Consider the following 26,018-nt stretch of genomic DNA (forward strand, 5'->3'; position numbering starts at 1 on the left):
AGCGCTTTTAGCTGTTGTGGCTTTCAGTTTCTGCCCAGCAGCCCAGTAGTTATTTTGGGGTCTCTTCTATAATCTGGGAAGTGAAACATTATTGAGTCTCACCCTGGATCTTGGGCAAAGAGGGGTCCTCTGCTATGCTACAGCTAAAGCCAGGTAGACTGCCTGGCCCCAAGGAGTTCAGATACCACAGAACTGCTGTTAGATAAGACTTACTCAGGATATTGACTTGTTCTGCCCTGCTGGAGCATAGAGGCCGCCAACCAGACTTTTTTAGGAGACTGGATCAGGAATAGGTGGAATGGAGAACAGAAGGGACTGTTGCTAGTGGCAGTGGTAGCAGCATCAGCCAGAATCAATGTTTACAGCCCGTGAACTACAAAATACAAAACTTAATCATTTATTATAAGGTGATTAGACTCTGACAGAGGGAGATGGACCACAGAAGACCCAGGCCTTAATTTTTTGTTAACCTCTGATTTGTAACCCAATGTTTTTCTAATTGTTCCTTTTGTAATTCAAGTTCATTCAGACTAAGTACTAGTGGGCCTTTTGACTGTCCTTTCAGAAACTTGGTAGCTTGTTCATTTCACTTATTAAATAATATTTGGAATCATTAACTGTGTCTTTCTCTCAGAACTTTAAACATTTAAAGATTTTTCGTATATTCTAATCTATTTCAAGATATTTACAATTGCTTATATAGGACTAATTAGAAAAAAATAGGAACAAATGAATTCGATAAGAATTTTTCTTTGACTTCTCAAGAGTCAAGTAGCCCCAACATAAAGGTGAAAAAAAAAAAAGGTAGAAAATACTTTGAAAACCAAAATTATTCTGGTAGAAAACTTCAGTTTTCTTTCCTGTTTCAGTTAAAATGAAAAGCCTAATCAAATTGCAGTTCAAATTCAAGATTTCTTTATGAACACATCTGATTCCTTCTTTTTCCTTTCAGCTATTGTATAGGGAATTTTCTCATGTCTAGTTGAAAGGTATTTAACCTGCTGTCCAGGAGCTGATTGTGGTAGACTAAGTTTTAGCATTGCCTCACACCAGCTGGCCTGTCCCCAATACCATCTTCCCACCTCTGCAGGACATTGAGTCAAGTAGTTTAACGACTTTGAGTTTGTCCTTATCTGTGAATTGGAAATAATACCTTTCCCACTTCGAGAATTTGAGAAGATCAAATGAGATGATGGATATGAAAGTGCTTTCAAAGGGTAAAAATGAAGTACTAGGATTTAGGGTCCCAGCATTTTAGAATTCCAGAGTGCAAGCAGCTGCCTCTCTAAATATCACAGTGGCATTAGAGATGTTCAGTCACCAATGGGGGTGGGGGGGGGGGGCTGAGTGAAGCCATGGAGTGCAGGGCTGGGGTGGCTGGCCAGTGCTGATTCCCCTCAGCTTGTCCTAGTTCAGCAGGGTACTCCTGTGTGCCGATCTTATTGGAAAGAGCAGTAATAATTCACTTCCTCTATGCCTGGTCCACTGGTTTCTCTCGTTTAAGCCTTGCTCTGTCCTTGTGAAGTGCAGTTTTATTCCCATTTTACAAGTGAGAAAGAAGATATTGTGAGAGGTGAGATGACTTGGCAGCTATTAGGCAGTGAAGCCTGGATGTGAACTCTTTTAAGTTTGAATCTAAGACTGTGCCCTTAACTTTTATAATAATCTTTCTTTTTTTTTTTTTTTTAGATTTTATTTATTTATTAATGAGAGACAGAGAGAGAGAGAGAGGCAGAGACACAGGCGGAGGGAGAAGCAGCCTCCATGTAAGGAGCCTGACATGGGACTTGATCCCCGGTCTCCAGGATCAGGACCTGGGCCAAAGACAGCACTAAACTGCTGAGCCACCCGGGCTGCCCTGGTGATAACATTTTAAATTATGTTTAGGTCTCCCAAAATATACAGGAGGCATCAGTGAAGCATGTTGATACTTTTCACTGTGATATGAAGTTCTTATAAAATAAGGACAGTTGTAAACACAAATCTTTTTTTTTCCCTGTGTTTACTGTCCTAGAGAAGAGATTTGGCTCTAGGCTGCAAATGTGGTTGAATTCCTTAACACACAGACCTTTGCCCACAGAATGGGAGATGTACTTAAGGTGCGTGCGCATTAGAAGTGGTCATTGTTAACACTGGAACCTTCACCCTTAAGAGAGTGCATGCACAGACCTTGTCTCCCCTGAACCCTGTGACATAGCCCTCATTCCCATTTTGCAGTTGGTGGGAATACCTCAGAACAGTTAGCCTCTCCACACAAGTGAAGTAGTAAGAGGCAGAGTAAAAAATCTGACCCTGTTTTGTATATACACACACACTCCCTCCTGTGCTGCTTTTCCTCAGCTTACGCCTGAGTGTCCTAGAGTGTTTCAGACATTTTGAAATTTCTTTATACCTAAATGTAGTTATTAGAACTCTTTATAAGTGAGTCCTGAAAAAAATTGTTTTCATGTCCAGTGATTTTAAATTACAGCTCAGTTCAGACTTCAGCATTCTTTTAGTTGATATATTTTAATTGTTGGTTATTCCTATTTACTAATTTGTGTAAAGATGTCAATATCTAAGGCTAACATCTAATACAGAGGTACGCCTAAGTGAATTTTAATTTACTTTTTCCTTTTCTAAAATTTAAATTCAATTTGCGAATATACAGCATAACACCCAGTGCTCATCCCATCTAAGTGAAATTTAATCCATTTATTCTCTTGTTGATACTTGTTCTCACCTAGTAATATAAGTTAACAAATACCTGCCTGCCAAGTGTGGGATCTTTAGTTTGTGTTCAGCAGGCAGCTTCTTTGATAATTAAAAGAGCTTAGTGGCTTTGAGAGAAATCAGTAATCTCCCTGACCCTGTGCTTCCCCCCACCCCCCACCCCCAAACAAAGGAGATTATCTTTGAGTTTAACTATAGAAAGGCCACTCAGGTAAAAATGAAGCTCCTGCAGGGCAAGAAAAATATATTTGCCCTTAACTGTTTTCCCCTTATTTTGTTTTCTTAAAAATAATAGTAATGTGTTTGCTGTCCTGTAAATCTTACATATGTGCTCCTTATATAAACTTACACTATCACTTCAACTCAGTCCATGTTTACTGGTGTACTATGTACATACTGCTGTGCTAGGAACTCATTTGGGAAGATAAAGAGATGATTCAATTCTTGTGCAGTCTAGCCAGTTATCGACTACTGATAGCTAGTTTCAGGAGAGACTCTTGGAGAAAAAAAGTAGTTGTCCATTCTACATGGACTTGACAGTATTCATGTATATACTAGGTATGAGGACAGCTTCATAAATGCTGCCTGTTGATTATCCTTTTAAGGTACAAATGATGTAGGCAGTAAAGAAAAAAAAATGAAGAAGCATACTGTTATGCTTTAAGAAAGCCCTCTTAATAAAAATGTATGTTGGCACACACAAACACACACCCCAGAAAAAAATGAAGAATGATGCAGTGTCAAACTCTTGAAAATGATTTTATTATGTATATTTTATTTGTATACATCTTTTAAGAAAATTTCTTGTGGACAGTAAGATAGGCTTAATCTTACATCTTATTACGGTGATAATGATTCCAGCTTTGGGAATGAAGTTTCAAGGCTTCTCATGAGTGTTTCTAAGGATACCTTTGCTCAGCTAAACCCTGGGTTATTCAGAATCTTTCACAGTTGCAGAGAATTGAGGAATGAACTTGGTGGGCAAGTTTAATTCCTTTACAGATAGGCCCTGGCTCATTTCTGGACCTCTGAAAGAGTAGTAGGGAAACTGTAACTCAGGTTCCTCCTTCTGAGGAGTGCCAGGATTTCCTAGAAGAGAGCAGAGGAACTTGCAAAGGAGCCTGAGATATCATAAGACACACCCGAAAGGCAGGGGAGAGGACATTGTCTAAGAAGAAAATGGTCTGCAGTAGCAGTGCCACTGGGCAAGGAAATCCAAGGGTGGCAGAGTATGTCTCCTGACCAGTTTTTGTGGAGTGAGTGGTGGGCATCCGAGCCACTGTGCTTTGTTAGGGGGTAACAACAGTGAGGAAGCACAGGCTCCTCTTGAGAAGCTAGTAGAGGATAGAAGGGGAGTGAGGGGAAGGCCTAAGGACTAGCAAAGGCAAAGAAGCATTTTAGAATTGATTTGGTTTGTTTTTATAGAAGGCTAGGAGAGGGAAGAACGCGTATAGGCTAAAGAGATGGAGGAATGAAGGTTTTATTGTTCAAGTAGCAAGTGTGCTTTTTTTTTTTTTTTTTTTTGCAAGTGTGCTTTTTTGAAACACTGACATTTCTCCAGGAGGAGGCTTGGAGGGTACTTGACTGAATGATGAAGAGGAAGCCAGACTGTGATTAAAACTGCCATGGTTATGAAATATGTAGATAGGCATTTTTTCTGTGTTTAAATTATTGTAATTCATGACGAAACAAAACACTCAACAAATTTATTAAGAACTGGTTATGTGCCAGGTACTAGGACTACACCAGTGATGGAGCAGACAAAAATCCCTGTTCTTACAGAGATTATGTTCCAACAAAACATGGTTGTAAGTGTGCTTGGAACCCATTTCGTGGTTTCTACATGCAGAGTTTGTTCATGTTTTATGGACTTCTCTGTGGATGGCAAGAAACACTTTTTTTTTTTTAAGTGACTTTCCCGCCCAAGTGTTCAGAAGATTGTTTTTTTCCAAGCCCTCTTGGTGACTCCTTACATTTCTCGATACTTTCCTGGAAGTAGTGTCTTTATCCCATTTTTAATTTGGTCAGCACACATACCTGACTGCTAGCCAGTCAGATTTTGATGTTTGAAGGTGTAGTGTGGCTGTGCACTTGGGGAGGTGATCCAGGACTACTTTCTTGGTAATAATAAAGTATCAAAATTTTAAAGTATTTTTAGAAAAATAGCTTAGGACAGATTTAGAAATATCACTATAACTTATTTTGTTGCATAACTAGTAGGCTTTCTTGAAAGTGGTAGAGAGATGGTTTTTACTTGGTAAGTATGTGGTTTATCTTATCTCTGCCTCAGGTAGACGGTGACTTATTGCTTATCTATGGCTGATTGCTCTGTCATTGACAAATTATGCCCTCTAAACAATTTTTTAAGTTTTGTATCTTGTTTATGTAAATATCAAATTGTGATTAGAACGTGGTTGAGAACAGCTACTTTATGTAGCGTATCCATGAAGACTTTGGCCATCTATTCAGTTCTGTTGAAGAGAAAGAACCTAGGAGTATCCCGTGCAATCTGCCATCCTGAGAATGGTTACTTGGAACAATGAACAAAATTGATTATCAAGTCTCTAGTTTCATGGTTTACATTAATTAATTCTTTTGAATTTTATGTTTTGGTCATCTTTGTATTTTTAACACAGAGCTTTCATTGTACTATTCTCCCAAATCTTAAAATAAAATTGGCATTCTAGAAATAGATGGTCTGTTTTTCATGCAATTCCTGTGGCTTCAAATGTATCCTGCCAGCTGTATCCCCCTAAACTAGGAGAACCCAGGTTTGAGAAGTCTGGGCTTGGGGTTCCAGCACTGCTGCTTCCCTGGACACACCCCATTTATTGGCTCCCTTAGCTAGTTCCCTCAACTATGAAGGTTGCTTCATAGTAAGATGTAGTCTTATGGCTTCTGCCTCCCCTCCCAGGAACAAAACCTGTTGGGGTTTCCTTCAAGACTTTTTATTCTTATTAACCATGGGGAAATCAACAGGCATTAACAAAATAGAGTCATGGACAAGTTCCAAAGTATGGGAAGTTTTTTCACTAAAATATAGATGTCTAGGCTCATGATTCTTGGCTTCTTTTACTGGAGATGAAATCTTTCACTCCACAAGTAGTGATCCCAGCTCTGCTTTCTTTCTGCAGCCCCTAGAGGTAATAGTGTGTACTTGGTTTATTTTGTGTGTGTGTGTGTGTGTGTGTGTGTGTGTGTGTGTGTGTGTGTACTTGGTTTAAACTAAGGCCTCAGTGAAGCTTATTTACATCCTAGAGATCTTTCTGGTCTGGAGGCTTTTATTGAAAAGACATTGCTTCCTCCCAGCCAGCCATGTGCAGGTACCAAGCATTATAAGCTCCATAATATTAGAATGGAAAGCCAGTAAGACGTGGGCCTTATCTACAAGAAAAATAGAGCACGAGAGGAAAGATCAATCTGTTCCTTTAGTAAGCACATGTTTCTTAAGTACGTCCTGTATGCCAAGCTTTCTGCTGGGGCAAGGGACATGTTGAGACCCATTTCTGCCCTCAAAGATCATTTCTTGCCCTCACAGTCAAGTGTTGGAGACAAATAAGTAAGAGGCCATTATAATAGTGCTATTTACTCAGGATAGAGGAATTCACCCCTCACTCCAACCTCAGACTGAGTTAGAGGAACTGTGCCTGGTGGGGAAGGCTGAAAACAGCATTTGGGATAGTTTCTCTAAGGTAGAGATGACTCTAAAACTTGAGTGCTAAGGTGGCAACTACAGGGCATTGAGACCAAGAGATATGCCTAAGGAAACTAAAAAAAATTTACTTTTAATTTTTCCTTTTTCTGTATAGTAGATAAATTACATTTTATTATCAGCTTTGTTTCATTTTTCAACTTAAAAGCTTTGAGGTTGAGTATCAGCCAGAATGGTAATGAATTGAGTCAGAGTTATTCCAGGAGAATATTCACATACGTGCTTATGAAAAAGAGACACTGCCACAATTTAAAACAGGAATACTCTGTGTCTCTCATGAATAAATAAATAAAATCTTAAAAAAAATAAAACAGGAATAAACACAATAATACAGTTTATGTAAGTAGAGTCTTTTGCCCCATTTCCATTCAGATTTTTATAACTGAATTGATTAAAATTAGAAATGGTTATAATGACAATCTTTTTAAGCATATACTAAACTAAGTCATAAGTCAGAACCAGCTATTTTAAAATGAATGCAATTATTTGGTTCTACTGAATTTTAGCTTTTGCTACAGTGAAAAGAAATTGTCATATTTATTTATAAACACCTCCAGAATTTTGTTGAAATGAGGGAGATAGTATTTAGGTAGGCAGAAAGTAATGATTCAGACTATATCTGGGACAGGATATGTCAGAATGAACTAATGTGCCTTCTCTTTAAAGTGATTAGTAGTGCAAATGACATCTTTGATATTAATATTCGCTTAAGTGACATTTTTAAGGAAAGAGTGCCACCTACTGAATGAAGATTTTCTTCTTTGCCTGTCATTCCATTCTAGAATGTTCAGTTTCATTTTGAATTCTTAGTTTTTTCAACAACAAATAGTTTATGCCAGCCAAAAAACAAAGAATTTAGGTTCATTTCTGATCTCATCATCCAGTGGATTAAAATAGGGTAGCTAGTATTCTTAGGCGAATTTTGTGCCCCCAAAAGTAGTTGTAGAGAACAAAATATAAACATAAATATGATTCAGTACTTCACAAGTTTCAAAACCTTCCCATGATTTTAATGTATTCATTGACCCAACGGTTTTTGTTTGTTTTGTTTTAAGATGGGTATGTGTACAGTCAGTGAGTGGGAATAGGTGAGCAAATGGCTGGAAAGAAATTATTCCAAGGAATAACTGACAGGGTTTTATAAGAAGCATATTACATTAGTGTACATCTAGTGGAGAGACTTCAGTAACCTTGAGAATAATATTAGTACAGACATTATTTGATCACAACTTGGCCATAGGTCGTTTGGGGAGATTGCTGAAGTCAAGTTGGAAATCCAAATACCTATTTCACAATAATCTATATGGTACTTTTGGTAGTTATTAACAAGATGTTATCTTAATAGTGAAAGGTTGAGAACATGAACAATTAGCAAGCACACCAGTAACAATTAAGAGATTTTATTTGAGAATTTTACATGGCCATTATTTATGGTTTATTGGCACATTTGTGGTGTTTTGGCTTAATTTACTGCTGGGCATCAAATGTTCACAGTTTTTTCCTTTTGTTTATTGGACTATGTAAGTAGAGAGTGATTTTTTTTTTCAAGAGGAGCTAAACTGTATGACAGATGGTGTATACTTGCTGTTGTAGAGTGATTATACAGCCCACTGAAGAATGATATTTTGGGTCAAAATCCTGAACTGAAAAACAAAAATACAGTGTAGGGTATTAGAATTTATTCCATATAAAATGTTTTTGTCATCTAATCCAGAAATGTCAAGCTTGTGTTGTAAATACCAGATGTAATAAACCACAGGTTAGTTATCATGTTTTTAGTTTAAAAAATAAATTGGCATCTAAGATAGTACATCTTTTAAAAAGAAAAAGTTAATTGTAGTGATATCTACTCTTATATAAATAAAGACTAATAATTGGCCAAGTGAGTGATAGGCATTCTCCGAAAACAGTTTTTTTAAAGATTTTATTTATTTATTCATCAGAAACACACACACACACACACACACACACACACACACAGACATAGGCAGAGAGAGAAGCAGGCTCCATGCAGGGAGCCTGATGTGGGACTCAATCCTGGTACTCTAGGATCACGCCCTGAGCCGAAGGCAGGCTCTCAACCACTGGGCCACCCAGGCGTCCCCGTAACGTTTTTTTTTTTTAATTTGAGAGAGACAGAGAGAGAGAGCACGCTCACAAGCAGGTAGGGGAGGGGTAGAGGGAGAGAAGGAAAGAGAATCTCAAGCAGACTCCTTGCCGAGCACACAGTGCTCTAACCCGTGACCCTGAGATCATGACCTGAGCTGATATCAAGAGTCAGATGCTCAACTGACTGAGCCACCCAGGTGCCCCTCAGAAAACATAATTTTTAATAATACAAAATAAAACTATTTTAGCAGTAATTGGGTTTTCAGCACTCCAAATGACACATTAAATATTAATGTATCGGGCAGCCCCAGTGGCTCAGTGGTTTAGCGCCGCCTTTGGCCAGGGGTGTGATCCTAGAGACCTGGGATCGAGTCCCACATCAGGCTTCCTGCATGGAGCCTGCTTCTCCCTCTGCCTGTGTCTCTGCCTCTCTCTCTCTCTCTCTCCCTGAGTCTGTCATGAATAAATAAAATAAATAAATAAAATCTTTAAAAAAAAGAATTATCCAGAAGAGAGATTTAAAAAAATATATTAATGTATCCTAGATTTTCTTCATTTTAAAAAAGCAAACTATCACTTTTGTGACATAGATCAAGAAACATTTCTGAAATGATGACATCACATGATGGAAAAAAAAAAAAACACAAAAAACAGGCTGCAGAGAGTTCTGGAACCATGGGAGTTATAATTCAGATTGAGCCCTTGTCTCCAGTGCTGCTGGAGACTTGGCCAGAAAGCATTCATGTTTTGTTTCTCATTTCTGGCTACTACTTCACATCTTTTTTACTTACGGAACTTAAATATTGCAAAAGTGGTTGTGTCTTTTAAGAAAGAGAAATTCATGGTTAATTTGTTTTTTTAAAAAAAACTAGAAGAGTTTTTAATGTAAAACAACCTAAAAATCCATGTTTTGTGGTCTCTTCTTTCTTGAGTGTTCCTCCTGACAGTTGTTTGACATTTCTAAGAGAACTTTGATAGAATCTTTTAAAAACAATACTCCCCCCTTTTCATAATTAGGTTTAAATTATTTTATGCTAGTGACCATTGAGTGTATGGAGGCTGAAAGTTTAATATTTCCTAGCCTAAGTTTTCACAGGGTTTGTGGATCTACATATGTACTTTGCTAATGATGCTAATGATGTTAAGAAAGGATTCTCACATTTTAATATACTAGGAGCCACTAGTTGATAGGAGTGGCAAAGAATATTTTACGCAAATAAACTACTAGGAGGTACTCTCTAGATTTAACAAATAGGGGAGTTTATGAGTCATGTTGAGCTTTCTATTTTTTGATATTATCTTTCCCTTGCAGAACTAGAGCACATATATAGTGGCATATTAATAAATAAGTCATAATGTTCACACTGGATGACCCTAATGTATTGCCTTGTAGTCTGATCTGGTCTGGTAAATTCTGGAATTCCAGAAAGGTTATGAATTACAGACAGTCTTGTCACTGGGTAATGGTACAGTTAGGACTTGACTGTGAGTTTCCAAACTCCCCAATCCTATTTTTCTTTGGTTCTTAAAGCCTCCCACAATGTGGAGAGAAGTAGTATGGCCAAAATCTTTTAAAAAGCACATGGTACTGAACATGTACAGAAAAATACAGAGGGAAAATATTAGGAAATAATATGAACAGCCATAAAACTTGCCTGTATTTAATAAATGTTAATATTTTATCATACTTGCTGCAGTTTGGCATGTGAATGTATATACTTTATAGGAATAAATACTAAACAGTTGGAGGCCTTCTTGTCCCCCTGCCTCCATCCCGGCACCTCACAGATAGCAGTCTACCTGGTAGATTTGTATAGCAATTATCTCCTAAAACTAGAAAAAAAAAATTATTTTGCTGGTTTCATCTGTTTTTCAACTAACGTATTATTTAAATTTAAAAAAAAAGAAAGAAAGAAAAGAAAAAGAACCAGCATAGTGTATAAGGGGAAGGATGGGACTTTGAGGCCAAAGAAACCCAGTTTTAAAACTCAGAATTTGGGCAGCCTGGGTGGCTCAGCGGTTTAGCACCTGCCTTCGGCCCAGGGCCTGATCCCGGAGACCTGGGATCGAGTCCCGCGTCGGGCTCCCTGCATGGAGCCTGCTTCTCCCTCTGCCTGTGTCTGCCTCTCTCTCTCTCTCTCTCTCTCTCTCTCTCTCTCTCTCTCTGTGTCTCTCATGAATAAATATTTAAAAATAAAATAAATCTCAGAATTCCCACTATGAATTCTTTTTTTTTTTTTTAAGATTTTATTTATTTATTCATGAGAGACAGTAAGAGAGAGAGGCAGAGACAGGCAGAGGGAGAAGAAGCAGGTGAGCCCAGTGTGGGACTCCATCCTGGGACTCCAGGACTACGCCCTGGGTTGAAGGCAGGCACTAAACCACTGAGCCACCCAGGGATCCCTGACTATGAATTCTTAATCCAAGTTAATTGATCTTTCTGCAAGAGTTTCTTTGTCCCCACCATGAAGTTGGTGTGCTTCACCTTGTAACCACTGTGAGAATTAGAACCACTATATGGACAACATCTAGCATAATACCTAGTACAGAGGAGGTGCTCCCTAAAGAGTAGTTTTAACCAATATCATCATAAATAATAATAGTAATAGTTTTAGTAGTTATATTTTTTGGGTGCTTTCCATGTAATTGGGACTTTTTAAGTGTTTTATTCATGTTCATTCACTTTAAAACTGTGAGATGAGAATTATATGCAAAGGGCTTAAAACAGTGAAAGACACATAGGAAAGTAAATCATAAATATTACCTATCTCCATTTTGCAGCAGAAATTAATAGGAAATTAGGGAGGTTAACTTCCTTTTAGGCACTCTACATATATGTTAACTTATTTAATCCTACTAGTCCTCTCTATAATAGGTATTACTATCCCCATTTTACAGTGAGGAAGTTGAGATACGAGAAGTTAAACAACTTGGGCCAAAGCCACAGCTAATAGCATCAGACCTTGGATCTGAATCCAGGCAGTCTAACTCCAGAGTTCACTGCCCTTATCACTGTGCCATACTTCTTATGTATGTGGCATGACTTCTGTATCTCCCGTCCTAGAAACATATCCTTCAAATTATGTCATCTCTGGTGAATAAGACACCTTTTTGGTTTTGTTGTGTGTGCAACCCAGATTTTGCTGGTTTGAGTGGCTATTGTTCCCATCAGTACTCCTAAGATATCCCACCCAGCCACCCCTTGCAATACTTTTTAAACTCCCCAATGTGGGTCTGACATGGCTTGTGAATGCATTTGGTCTGTTGCCCTGTAGCTGTCTCTGGATAGCACTGCCTCCTTGTCCATTGCCTTTACCTCCTCCTGCTACACTGGTCTGACTGCCTTCCCACCAGTTACTGCCAGGAACAAGAGTGCTCCCACTGTGCCAGAGCTCTGGGAGTTTGCAGTGAAGTGGACTTGTGCCCCAAGTCCCTTTTTTATTTCATATTCTGGGACTGTAGTCTAGGCATATGGAGATTAGAGAAAATGGCTTGTGGGTTTTTTTGTTTGTTTGTTTGTTTGTTTTCCTTTGGCTGATGTCTCATCTTCACCCAAGACCTAAGTCCATTACAAAGAGTAAGTAGACGGGCAAATTTTAGTGATAAACTCTGGCCTCTGCTAACAATTAGACGAGGCCAAGTTTGAACGTCTGACACCTACTTCTCTTAGGATGGGTTCGTATTGGGTGATTTTATCCATCTCTGAAGCTGGCTGTCAAATAATCTTTTCCCCTCATATTTTGAATTTTTAGAGCATTTGTTGCACTAAAGACATGCTGAATTTTGTGATAGCTTGAGAAGTCTTGTATTAAGACAGTAAGACAGCTAGTGTTAGTTTCTTCTCTAGATTTTTCTTAGACATACTAACTTGAGCCAGAAGGAACTATAAAGATGATTCAGTACAGATTCCTCACAGTATATCCTCCAAACCACTACTCTATCAAAGGTGTTCTGCTAAGAGGGACTTCTGTGCCAAATAAGTGTGAGGAATGCTGTGTACCTTTTTTCCTCTCTTGGAAAATTAAGTGCACATAGGTTTTTAAATAAACCTGTTTAACTTCATTTTATCTCCTGTTTCCTAACAGCAGGATCATAAACTGTTTAGTATTTTATAGAACTTTATTTTCACCAAAGTTATATCTTTTGTCTTTTAAATTTTTTAGCCTTTTTCAGCTCCATGCCTGCCAAACCTGTTCTTCCCTTGAAAATTACTTCCTCGGATCTTTCCAGGACTCCCCTAGATAAAATAAAGGAGGGAGATCCATTCCATCCTTGCAATTATTTATGATATATTAAAATACTTCTATTATAACAGAGATGGCATAATATTTTCTCTGTTGTGCTAGACTGAGCCCCTGGAGGGATAGAGGTCTTTTTTATCTTTCATTTCTTTACCCTGTTTTGTATTTGTATCTCTTGCCTAGCACAGAGCTTACATGTAGTAGATGTGCCAACATTCATTGAACAGAGTGGTTTTCTAGCATTAAAAAAATAAAGAAGAAAAGCAGCATTTGTCAGGAAGTCATTCTTCCTCATTCTGAGCATCCCAGTTAACATGCCTTTCCACCAGCTAGAAGGAAGTACTATAGAAATAGTATCAGCTGTTCTGCGGCATTTGAAAGAAATCATTCTCCTAGCAAAGGCTGTAAGAGGGCTTTGTGCTCTAATCCAGTGCTATATCCTCTTCTCCATTAATCTGGGAACATTAAAAACAGCTCAAGGGTTTTTATTAACATAGATGGTATTCACTCAAAATGTTATATTTTAACTGTAAACCAACTTTTCTTACAAGAAGGGAATATGTACAGTAATAGACCAATTTCCCAATTATTAGCCTTATTCATTTGATCTCTTAAGAGAATACTCAAACTGAGCTGCCATGGTTTTTGAAAAATAATGGACTCTGTAAAAATGTAGTTACACACCCAATGGAAAAGGTTCCAAAGAAAAACATACACCAGAGCTTCCAAATAACATTGATTTGGGACTTTTTGATAAAAAGCAAAATGGTGACGGAACAGCCATCCCTTCCAACAAACCCTTGCCCCTTTACCTGCTTTGTACCATGAACTATATACTAGATGGAGGACAGAACACAGTGCTTTGCTAGAAACTGTCCCACAGTAGTGGTGTAGGGAGTTCCAGTGTACTTCTCTAATGTATTGTAAAAGCTCACTATACTTACACATCATTTGTCATTTAGACATTCTCTACCCTAGATTTGTTATGTAGCACAAAAGGGGAATTCTTAAAAGGAAATACACATTTAGCCAAATGCTATAAAATATTAGCATCCTTTTCCTTGCTTACTGGTCTGTGTTCAACAATTAAGGAAAAGGATGCTCATACGTCCCATTTTTTTCCCAAAGGTTTCTAAAGGTTCTTCGTCAAATATCAAGGACACACAAACGAAGGAATAAACAGTGGAATTTTTAGCAGTGAATGCCAAAAGAATACAAGCCTATGGGATTAAACGTTTTTGAAGCTTTCATGGGTTTTTGTTGGAAATGAATGAAAAATGGGACCATATTGGTTTTAAACTGCCTCTGTAAACATTGGCTCTCAGAAACTAGTTTACATTAAGCCTGGTAGATCTCCCAATTTGTGGTTGTGAAGAAAATAATAGCGTGACTCTTTCCCCCTGGAAAGATAAGTAGAAGGGTAGTATTATTTAGAAATATTGTTACAAAGGTCATTACTTTGATGAGTAAAAAAAGTATTTTTGAAAAATATTTAAGTAATAAACATTCCACTGGCAGCTAGTTAGCTTTTCAGTCCATTTGTTTTGTCTGTCATTGTTCGCAGAATAACATTCATTGTTTTTCTGTCAATAAGATTTTCATGTATTTTGTGAATCGATGAATCTTAGAAAATCACAAAACTCATTTCTCTCCAATTCTGACCAATTTTGTAATTTTCACATGTCTACCATAAATATTACCATTTCAGGACGCCTGGGTGGCTCAGTGGTTGCGCATCTGCCTTTGCCTCCGGGCATGGTCCCGGGGTCTTGGGATCGAGTGTCGCATCAGGTTCGCCTGCTTCTCCCTCTGCCTCTCTTTCTGTGTCTCTCATGAATAACTAAGTAAAATCTTTAAAAAGAATAAATATTACCATTTCATTTTAGTTCATAATTTATGTGACAAGTCAGTGAATTTCACTAACTTGAGTCATTATAGAACTGAAAGCATATTTCAGTTTCACTTTAGTCTAATTTGTTTTTTTTTATGCCCGTACATGAGGGGTGTTACCTTGAAAAGATGTCTGCCCTCACTATCTCTGCTTTTTTTCTTTGAGTGTTTACAAATGTATTTTATAATTTCAAATTGCTAATATTGTAGGATTTTTATTTCTTTGCTAACTTGATTACTGACTTGACTTGTCTTATTTCCTTTAGTTTTCTTTAAATTCGTATTGCCTCTTGGCAGGTTTTAACGTCTTTTGTAGACATTTTCTTGACCAGTCATTACTTGTGATTATTATCTTATATATTATCTAGCTTGATAAAATATAATTATTTTCATTTGATATAAATTGATTTTCAGATTCATCTGTTAGTACATTTAGAAGGAAGAGTAATTTTTTTCCCCAGATTTGGATAGAATATCACAACTCCATTACCACATGATGTCATCAGTAATGCATATTGGACTGATCTCTTTGTGGTAAATTAACTTGAATATGGTAGTTTTTAATGGAATCTGCCAGCTACATTTCTGAGAGATAGGGATGTACCAAGGAAACCTCTTAACCAAGTTTTTGCATTGCTGTTTTATATTCTTCCTGGGACTAGGCAAGTGTTGAAGAGGTGATTTTGAAAGATATTTTCCATTGTATCTTTTTCTTAGTTTATCTTGTTCTTAGGCATAGGAAACACAGCCCCTTTTGTTTGATGATATTTATTCATGAATAAGCATGTCTACCTGAATGTCTAACGGTGTTTTACCTTCAATATGTCAGTAATTTTGGAAGCTACTGAAGTCCATCCTGAAGGCTTGTGTATTAGTTACACAAGATTTACTTATCCTGCAAAGCAGTTTTATCAAATTCATATTTGAATATTGCTATGAATATTTGTGATCAAGAGGTGCCTTTTAATCATAAAACAGTTTCGAGTCGAATTAAACAAAAATGCGGTTTATAAAAGAAAACAACCTAGAATTTTTTCTTTCTTCACTTAATAATTCATCCTCCAGGGGCACCTGGGTGACTCAGTGATTGAGCTGCTTCCCTTGGGCTCAAGGTGTGATCCCAGGGTCCTGGGATTGAGCCCCACCATCAGGCTCCCTGCAGGGAGCCTGCATCTCCCTCTGCATGTGTCTCTGCCTCTCTCTGTGTGTCTCTCATGAGTAAATAAATAAAAATTTTTAAAAAATGTATCCTCCATTCATCATGATATTGTCTTAGTTGGTAGTTTTCAATATGTTATGTACATCTAAAAATACATTTTTGGGGGATCCCTGGGTGGCTCAGCAGTTTAGCGCTGCCATCGGCCCAGGGTGTGATCCTGGAGTTCCTGAATCAAGTCCTGCATCAGGCTCCCTGCATGGAGCCTGCTTCTCCCTCTGCCTGTGTCTCTGCCTCTTTCTCTCTCGGTGTCTCTCATGAATAAATAAATAAAATCTTAAAAAATAAATATAAAAATACATTTTTTAAGGATTTATTTATTTATTCATGAGAAAGACCAAGAGAGAGAGAGAGAGAGAGGCAGAGACATAGGCAGAGGGAGAAGCAGAATCCTGGCAGGGAGCCTGATGTGGGACTTGATCCCGGATGCTGGCATCATGACCTGAGCCAAAGGCAGGCACCCAACTGCTGAGCCACCCAGGCGTCCCTCATTTAAAAATATTTTTAATTGTGTCTGACTTTATAACAGTTATAATTACCAGTATAATTGGTTTCCTTACCAATCCCTTAGAGTTTATTCAAAATATTTTTTTAAGATTTTAAAAATTTATTCATGAGAGACATACAGAGGCAGAGACACAGGCAGAGGGAGAAGCAGGCTCCATGCAGGGAACCTGATGTGGGACTCGATCCCAGGACCCTGGGATCACACCCTGAGCCAAAGGAAGATGCTCAACCACTGAGTGCCCAGGCGCCTCATGGGGCTTGAGCTTAAACCCCAAGATCAGGAGTCACATGTTCCACTGACTAAGCCAGCCAGGTGTCCCAAAATACGTTTTTCTTTTTAATTCACTTGAATTCTCTAGAAGGAGCCTATGAGGCATGTAGTTTACTCTATAGACTAGGTCATAGGTAATTGACTGCCAAAAAAAATTCCATGTGGAGTTGCTACCTTTATGAATACTTTGATGGTGGGGTGGCTGGGTTTTGCACTTGGTTAAGTGTACAACTCTCGGTTTTGGCTCAGGTCGTGATATCACATCAGGTCATGAGATCGAACCCTGAGTGGGGCTCTTTGCTCAAGTTAGAGTCTGCTCTCTCCTCTCCTTCTGCTTCCCCTCTCTAAAATAAATAAATCTTTTTTAAAAAATGCTCTGATATTGTCTAATAACTCTCTGCTTTTTTGGTAAACTCCCTGTTACTATATTTGCACAATGACTAGTAAGCTAATATTTTACAGATTACTAATTTAGAAGTCAAAACCTTTTGAATATTCTTCTTGTTCTCTTTGAAATTGTTTTTATGTCTAAGAGACACTATGGTAGAAGTTATGGGTTAAATGTGCTATATGTGTCTGCTGATACAACTTCTGCACAGTGTTATTTCCCAGATACTTGTTTATTAGAAGTGATAGCCAACTACTTCTGACTGAATCAGCAATTGTTTGGAGTCCGTGGATGCTCTCTTGGTAGCTGCAGAACATGCCAGGGGAAAGGCCCTGCCCTCAAAGCACTTGTACTTTCCTTATCTAGGTTGGCTTAAGTCAGCTAGTTAGCAAATAGTTACAGTATGATTACCCATTAATATATTATGTTGGTTTAATTCTGATTAATTTCATATATACTCTTCACATTTCTATACTATATTCAACTTTTCAAAAATCCTGTAATTTTTGCTGAATATCTTTAATCTTAAAACCTGGATTAGGTGACATTTTAATAGAAACTAATCCATGATATCAGATACACTAATTTTTAATATGTACAGATAATTTGGAATAATTTTTTTAAAGATTTTACTTATTCGTTTGTGAGAGATATAGAGAGAGGCAGCAGAGACCTAGGCAGAGGGAGAAGCAGGCTCTGATGTGGGACTTGATCCTGGGACCCCAGGATCACAACCTGAGCCAAAGGTAGATGCTCAACTGCTGAGCGACCCAGATGCCCCTGGAATAATTTATAAATAGGAATCAATCAAAACACTGAGGTGGTATTAAACTACTTACAATCATTGCTGACAATAAGTTATATTATTGTCTTTGTTATTTGGCTTCCATATTATTTAACTTTTGATGTTGTTAATTAGAACGTGAGATTTTGAGGGTGAGATTCTGTGCCTGTATCTCTCGAAGGACTAATTAGGAAGATTTGTGTAATACTAGAAATAGCTGCCCCCCCATAAAGACTTCAGATGGAAATTCCACATATTATAAAACTGATTATACCATAGCCATATCCATATTAAGAAACCAATAGTCCTTTGTTGTGCCAAAGAAAATGGCTACTCCTTATGGGGAAAAAGAAAAGCGATTGCGTTTCTCATTGTAAATAAATAGCTGTGCCACTGTGAGTTCTCAGGGTCAAATATTACTGAGCATAAGTTGGAATAAAATCTTTTGGGGACTAATTATCATACATATGTGAGCCATTTCATATACCATTACTTCTTATGTAAAATTAGGTATGTTGCAATTATTGTATTACAAAATGGAAGGATTGGACCAACCGTTGATTTTATTTAATTCTTCCTGCTTAGAATAGGGAAACCATCAGTAGTAGCCTGTGTCTCTTGAGAATTATGGGAAAATAGAGCTATTACAGATAGTTTGGCTTCAGATCTTGGTCAACAAGTTTTAAACACTTGTAAATACTCGTTTTCTTTTTGACTTGTAGGATATGAGAGACTGTGGAATCATTGCTATCTGGGTTTATAAATCCTGTGTTTTTCACATACAGACTTTATCACCTTGGACATATAACTTAAACTCCTTGGGGGTTTTTGGTTGTTTTTCCTATCTGCCAATGGGATAGTAAAAATCCCGTCATGAGAATTGACTGAGGTGACCCACGTGGTGCTGTTAGCACAGTGCCCTGTCCTTGGTTAGCGTCTGTTGTTAGCTTTATGCTTATTTGTTAGCTATGTTAGCTTTTAGCTTTACCATATACTCTCCCCATTCTTACCTAAATCATTTCCTTCTCTTGACTTTTACCTGGAAACTCAAACTTTAAGGGTCTCACAACAGAGTAGTTTTGTTTTGGAAGATAGTTCCTCTCTTCTCCTCTCCCCTTGGTCACAAAGCTTGTGGATTTTAGTATATGAATTCCTCCTCTCATGAGAACTTCCCAAGTGGACCTCAGTTGGGTGGGTCTGAATTGTGCCTATCCTAAACAATTCACTGTATTTTTCAGGGTTCCTTGAGATTCCTTGGACACTGAAGAATTGACTTTCTTTCTATATAAGTTGCCTATAATGTGAACTGTTCTGGAAATCTATATATACTAAAGTTTAACTTCATTAATCTCTAGAAAGGTTTCATATGATCATTATATACTCTTACTACAGGGAAGTGTTCTATTAATGAAGACAATTAATGTGCTTCTTTAATTCATAAAATAATCACCATTGTAAAAATGCTCTTTGTATTCTCATCAAATAGATAAACAGCACAGATAACCTCCTATTGAGTCATTGTAAAAACAAAATCAGAGTTGACAGTGACCTGCCATAGCAGTCAGAGTCAGACTGACCAGGATTTGAATCCTGCCCCTGCTCCATATATACTGTGTGACCCCAGGCATGTAAATCAGCCTTTCCAAGCCCCAGATGGTAATAACCTCATAGGCTTATTTGGAGGGTGAAGTACATGTAAAGCACTTAATACCATGCCTGGCATGTAACGTTAATTTTTCCTATTATGACATAAGTCTGGCAGTTATTTCTCCATATCACTAGTAGTTGACTAATAGACATTTTCATGCTAAAGATGAACCATTTAAGAAATACCTTTTAAAAATTATAATTAACTTGGGGGATCCCTGGGTGGCGCAGTGGTTTGGCGCCTGCCTTTGGCCCAGGGCGCGATCCTGGAGACCCGGGATCGAATCCCACGTCGGGCTCCCGGTGCATGGAGCCTGCTTCTCCCTCCGCCTATGTCTCTGCCTCTCTCTCTCTCTCTCTGTGACTATCATAAATAAATAAAAATAAAAAAAAATTATAATTAACTTGGTAGGATTCTATTTTTGAGTGTTTTTAGAATATCTTCTGTGTGCCATAGCAAGTGTGTTGTATTAGTGCTGTAGTCAGGCTCTTTGGAGATGCAGGGAAGAGAGACCTATTAGGGTTTATTTCAGCGCTATGTAAAAAGGACCCATGAAGTTTCCTTTCCTCCATTCAGCGCATACATTGGGCCTCTGGAGAACTTGGTTATTCACCACCAGGGAAGTTTAAAAGTAGTTCTAATCGTGTTAACAGCATATCAGAGTACTTGGGTACAACTCTATGTTTATTTGCATTGCTTTTTCCCTTCTCTCCATCGCTAACCATATCTTCCTTCGAATTTCTTTTTCTTCTCCCTTATTTCTCATTGTTCCTACTTATTGCTTTGCTATTTTTCTCTATTTTGATGCCATTCTTCCTGCAGTGACACTATCTGTGTATCTTGCAAACACCCATAGTGGGCAGATCTGGTTAAAATGTACCATCCAGTATAGAGGGTCTTTGGACCAGGGTTCATTCTTGCACTGGCCAACTGTGGACTGCAGGATGGGTTCAAATGTATAAAGCATCGTGCCCCCCAAACATCAGGCACCGCCACCCTTGGAAGAGGAGGTGGCTGTCGCTGGTTAGGGCCCCTGGCTTCCGTTCACATGCCTTTTGTTGAGGACATTTGCCACTGATGATAGAAAAATGAGTAAAATGTTGTAACCTGTCCCAGAAAAGCTCCTGTTGGGATGAGGTAAGAGGCAGATATATGAACTAATATTCAGCTTTCTGCTGTATTATAATTATTGTGAACTAAGCGGGGGAGAGAGTGGCAACTGCTATAAAATGGTAGTAGGAAATTCTTTACTGAAGGCATGTAAGATGATAGGGTAATTCTGTCAGGGAAGAAAAATCATCTGCAATAGCAGCTATGACATGCCTTGGGGTGCTTAAGAAGAGAGTATTTTAGTGCTTTGAGAAATAGTGGTTAGTTTTTTTTTTTAAGATTTTATTTATTTATTTATTTATTTATTTATTTATTTATTTATTTATTTATTTATGATAGAGAAAGAGAGAGAGAGGCAGAGACACAGGCAGAGGGAGAAGCAGGCTCCATGCCGGGAGCCCGATGCGGGACTCGATCCTGGAACTCCAGGATCGTGCCCTGGGCCAAAGGCGGGCACCAAACCTCTGAGCCACCCAGGGATCCCCAGTGGTTAGTATTGAAGGGGCTCTGGGAAGAGGGTCTAGTATATGACACCAGTGAGGTCAATCAGAGAGTTAGAAGCAGAACTAGGAAAAAAAATCACCTCCTAGAAGTTCAGGGAGAGGTGAGCTGGAAGAGTGACAGTCCAGTCAGTAATAGCTGCTACCACAGGGCGTCAGCAAAGAGAGGACCGAGTGGCTTCTTTAAGAAGTGGCCATTGAACTATCTCATCTGTTAGCAGATAAATTCTGTAGATCTAGAGAAAGGGACCAGAACAAGAAGCCTAATAACCTCAGAAGAGAAAGGTTCTTTGAACCTCTACGTTGATCTCAGATTCATTCTGAGAAATGTTTAGAACCCCAAAAAAAGCAAGAAACATGTTTTCTAAATAAACAGGAAAAGAAGATAAAGCTTAATATGTAACAATATTTAAGTTTCTTATATTTGGCTAAAATTTCATTTATTTTTAAAGTCTTCAAAGTAGTTTCTCAAAATATGTATATTTTGTCAAAGAGTCAAATAAAAAAAAAAGAGTCAGAAATGTACAAGCTATTACTTTAGTTAAAATAACAGGTATTGGTTTTAGCTACTAATGCAAAAATAACTCTCCAAAACACTCATGTTTAACCAAAGTGAATTAGAGGCCTTCTAGTCTCCTGGTGATTTAGCAACTATCTGTTTAGATTAGTTTATGTAAAAAAAAAAAAAAAAGATGTTTCCTGTTAGAGCTATAGTATTAATTGGATAGACATGACTGCTATATACATACACGCATGATTTTTTTCCTAGCAAGTAGAATAGGATTTACTGTATATTTCATTGAATCTAAGATTTCATTGGTTATAAATTGAACCATTACCTTATATAAACCCTACCATAAATTTATTTATTTATTTATTTATTTATTTATTTATTTATTATTTATTTATGATAGTCACACACAGAGAGAGAGAGAGAGGCAGAGACACAGGCAGAGGGAGAAGCAGGCTCCATGCACCGGGAGCCCGACGTGGGACTCGATCCCGGGTCTCCAGGATCGCACCCTGGGCCAAAGGCAGGCGCCAAACCGCTGCGCCACCCAGGGATCCCCCTACCATAAATTATATTTGATTGCAAGAAGCATTCAGATTTCAGATACTAAAATGCAACAAAATATACATTTCAGAATTAATGATCTATGATTATTATTTATGGTTTATATTTGCATATTAATTTAGGAACAACAAAAATTCCTCTATTTAATATCTAAATTGCAAATGTAGTCTTAATTAAATGCAGGATGTAGTCATTAAATTTTAAAGTTAGGAAGGTCCTTAGGGCTGTCAAAGATGTTCACAAATGATCATTCATTTAATATATGCTTTGAAACCTACCATAAGCCAGACATTGTTAGATGTTGGATATATAATGATGAATAAAACAATGGTCCCTGCCTTCAAGGAGTTTATAGTTCATGGTGGGGAAATAGGTTTGCAAATTGCAATGAGCACTTTAAAGGAAAAGTACAGTGCTATGAAGAAATTCCTAACTGAGATTGGGACCACCTCCGAGGTATAGAACAATAGTTAAAATGAGTAGAAATGAACGAGGTAAAATTTAGACAAGAAGCAGTCTGTGCAAAAGCCTTGAGCAGGAGAGATGTTGGAGTATTTCAGGTAGTGAAATAAACAGGGATAGGGTGGAGGTCTAGGTGACTTGAGTTGAGGTAAAGACCTTATAGTGCATGGCCACGTAGGACCTGTTAAACTGTCAGACTTTTGGTCTAAGCCCAGGGAGTGCCACTGGAGGATTTTAATAGAGGAAGTGACCCTGGCAGCTCTGTAAAGCCTGGACTGGAGTAAGATCAAAGTGAAGAAGCCTTGGTAGGAGTCTATTGTTAGTACAGACAGGCTAAATTGGCAACTTGACCTGGGGGGTTGTGAGTAGAAGATGCATTTTCTTGACAATAATTTGCCAGTATTACCAAAAATCTTAATTTGTGTTCAATTTGACACAGCAGTTCAGTTTCATGGCATTAGTTCTAAAGAAATAATCTTAGATATATGTAAAAGTTGAGCTACTAATATGCTCATCTCTGTTACTTATTAAGAAATGGGTTTGAATTACAGTATTTTTAAACAAGTGAAAAGGAAAGAGGCAAATCATGCAGACTTTAAGGAGGCCATATCATTCATTTGTTTAGACAGGGAGAGTCTTATTCATGTTTGGGTGAGTGCTACTGAGAGAGACACTGAAAATAGAATGGAGAAGAGATACTCATAAAACAAATTTGGGGGAAGAGAGACATTTAGGACCAAAGGGAAGATAGGTTCCTTTGGTCCAGGAGTGCTGGAGCTTCTGGGGTAAAAATGCACTGCAGTTCTGCATTGTGACTTATTTTTTGAGAACTAGCCTGGGAACATAGCCACGCCTTGCAACATTGTTACTGGAGGGAAAAGTGTTTGCTTTTCAAACCAGAGAGTTGTAAGTGAATTTTTGGTTATGCAATCAGCCCATAAATTGGGTTGCCTGTAAATCCGAGCTTCCCTGGGTAAGTAGTAACTGAACAGGATGAAATTTGAGGAAAACATTTCTCTACTTGCCCTCCCCTTTTCCTTCTCTTTGCTCCCCCACTCCTTCTCATTCCTCTTCTTTTCTTCTCCTTTTCTTTCCCTTTCCCTTCCCTCCCTCTCTTCATTTCCCTCTCCTCCCTCCCCCTTTCCCTCTTATATACCCCACAAGTTTATATTTTATACCATAATCAGAGCAGGAAAAACAGATAGGCACTTATAAGTAAATAAAAGAATCTCCTTCCTTCCTTCCATTCTTTATTTACTTTTTTTCTTATATAGCCTCTTTCTCTTGGACAGTTTTTTTATACCTGTGTGGTGGAAATATTCTACTGTATCCTCTTAATGCCCATTTGCAAGTTTCAGATATTTTGTGCTCTTTGCATTCCTCAAACTATCTAGACCAGTCTCTCTGCACAGAGGTGTTTAACTTTTTGATTTCCACTCCCCTCACAGAATGGATGCTTCAGGAAAAGCGGTTAACCATTTCCTTTCTAGTGCATGTTTAGTTTTAAGTAGGTTTTTTGCTTGTTCTCTGAAGATACTGCTGCTCTGTGGTTGTAATTAGCTGGAAAATTCCTTAGAGCAGTTTGCATTTGACTTTTTAGTAAGCTTGTGGTTATCGTCTCTGGTATTTCCTTGAGTATTTCCTTTTCCTATCTGTGTAAGAAAAAAAAAATCACTGTTCTGTAGCATTATAAAATGTCCAAAATAGTTATTGAAGCTAGTGTAGTATTTTTTAAATTGTTACTTCTCCCAGAGTGCAAAACTCTTTCCTTATGAATCAGGTTTTAAAATCCATGCTTATGTATATTGTATTTGTTTTTTATATATATATATATAACTATATATATAAAACTATATATATATAACTATAGTTATATAGTTATATAATTTCAAATATATCCACATGTGGATATAAGTATATTTGAAATTAGCAGATACTTTACTACTTAGGCTCTGTGGCATTAATTCTCAAAAGTACTAACTTACAGATTATTTTATTTTCATAACTCCACACTATATTGAGTAAAGGTCAAGTGTTTGTACCAGTTTTTACTTTTTATATACAGAGTATCCCCAATGCTTTGATGTGGAATTATTGTTGTGAGAATACAAATTTAATCATTTAGGCTTTGAACAAATATTGTGGAATCATAGAAGATGGATTAGGTTATACTTAGCTTATTAAATATTTAACTTGGGATCCCTGGGTGGCGCAGCGGTTTGGCGCCTGCCTTTGGCCCAGGGCGCGATCCTGGAGATCCGGGATCGAATCCCACATCAGGCTCCCGGTGCATGGAGCCTGCTTCTCCCTCTGCCTGTGTCTCTGCCTCTCTCTCTCTCACTGTGTTCCTATCATAAATAAATAAAAATTAAAAAATAAAAAAAAATAAAAAAAATTAAATATTTAACTTTTTCAGAAAATGAGCATATCCAGATTCAGTCTGTATTGACTTAAATTATTATAACTGTTTGGATAAATTATTGGAAATCCTGGAAATCCTTAAATTATTGGAAATCCTACAGTAGTAAAATACTCTTCTAAATAACTGTCTTAAATACTTTAGGATGTGCAAGTGGTATAATTGGCAACAATGCAGTGCTCATGAATGTGTTCGTAAATGCCATGCTTAATGTCTTGGGATCCGTTTTGTTAACTACCTGGGAACAAAGGTTCTGCATTAGTATTATTAGTAAGTCTGTCTGCACCTTCTAAATATATTTTCTTTTTAAAGGTATTTTTAAACTCACATTATCATGCAGTGTCGAACAATACAGGGATGATTCACAGCGATACTTTATTCTTGGCTTAAATCATTTGAGGGTTTTTAGCAGTTATCTTTTTAGTTATATGTCCATTGAAAGTATAAAGTACTATTTGCTCTTGGAAATTATTCTTTATATATTAACCTCATTCTTGTTTTTCCCTGCATTTTAGTCGTGAGATGGAGAATAAAGAAACTCTCAAGGGGTTGCACAAGATGGACGATCGCCCAGAAGAACGAATGATTAGGGAGAAACTGAAGGCAACCTGTATGCCAGCCTGGAAGCACGAGTGGCTGGAAAGAAGAAACAGGAGAGGCCCCGTGGTAAGTCACTGTGGGTTACCTGCTGTAAGGAAAAAAGAGTAGGAGGAAATGGGAAATTAAGTATCCACAGATCCTCTTGTAAGCTTTTTTTTTTTTTTCTTGATTTTAAATGCAGTTGTTTCATTTGCTTGATATTCTAGCCACTTGGAACAAAATATAGCTAAAATTATGCTCACTAAGCATCTTAAACTGTTCGAGAAACTAAGCTGGCTGGTTTGGGGAGGTAATGCTTAAAGCAACACTGCCCTCTACTGTCAGTATCTAAAATCCTTTTAGTAGAGATTTATATTGTACCTTAGAAAAAGAAA

General features: G+C 37.7%; 1 protein-coding gene across 2 annotated transcripts in view; it reads left to right on the forward strand.

The window, feature by feature from the left end:
* MAP3K1 (mitogen-activated protein kinase kinase kinase 1) overlaps window positions 1-26,018 on the forward strand; it is a 79,328-nt gene that overhangs the window by 18,766 nt on the left and 34,544 nt on the right. For both annotated transcript variants that reach the window (XM_041767102.1, XM_041767104.1), the window contains exon 2: window positions 25,560-25,710. In XM_041767102.1, the coding sequence (XP_041623036.1) occupies window positions 25,560-25,710 (151 nt within the window). The remainder of the gene's footprint in view (window positions 1-25,559; window positions 25,711-26,018) is intronic.

This window comes from Vulpes lagopus, chromosome 8, assembly GCF_018345385.1.
Source record: "Vulpes lagopus strain Blue_001 chromosome 8, ASM1834538v1, whole genome shotgun sequence".
Lineage (NCBI taxonomy): Eukaryota > Metazoa > Chordata > Mammalia > Carnivora > Canidae > Vulpes > Vulpes lagopus.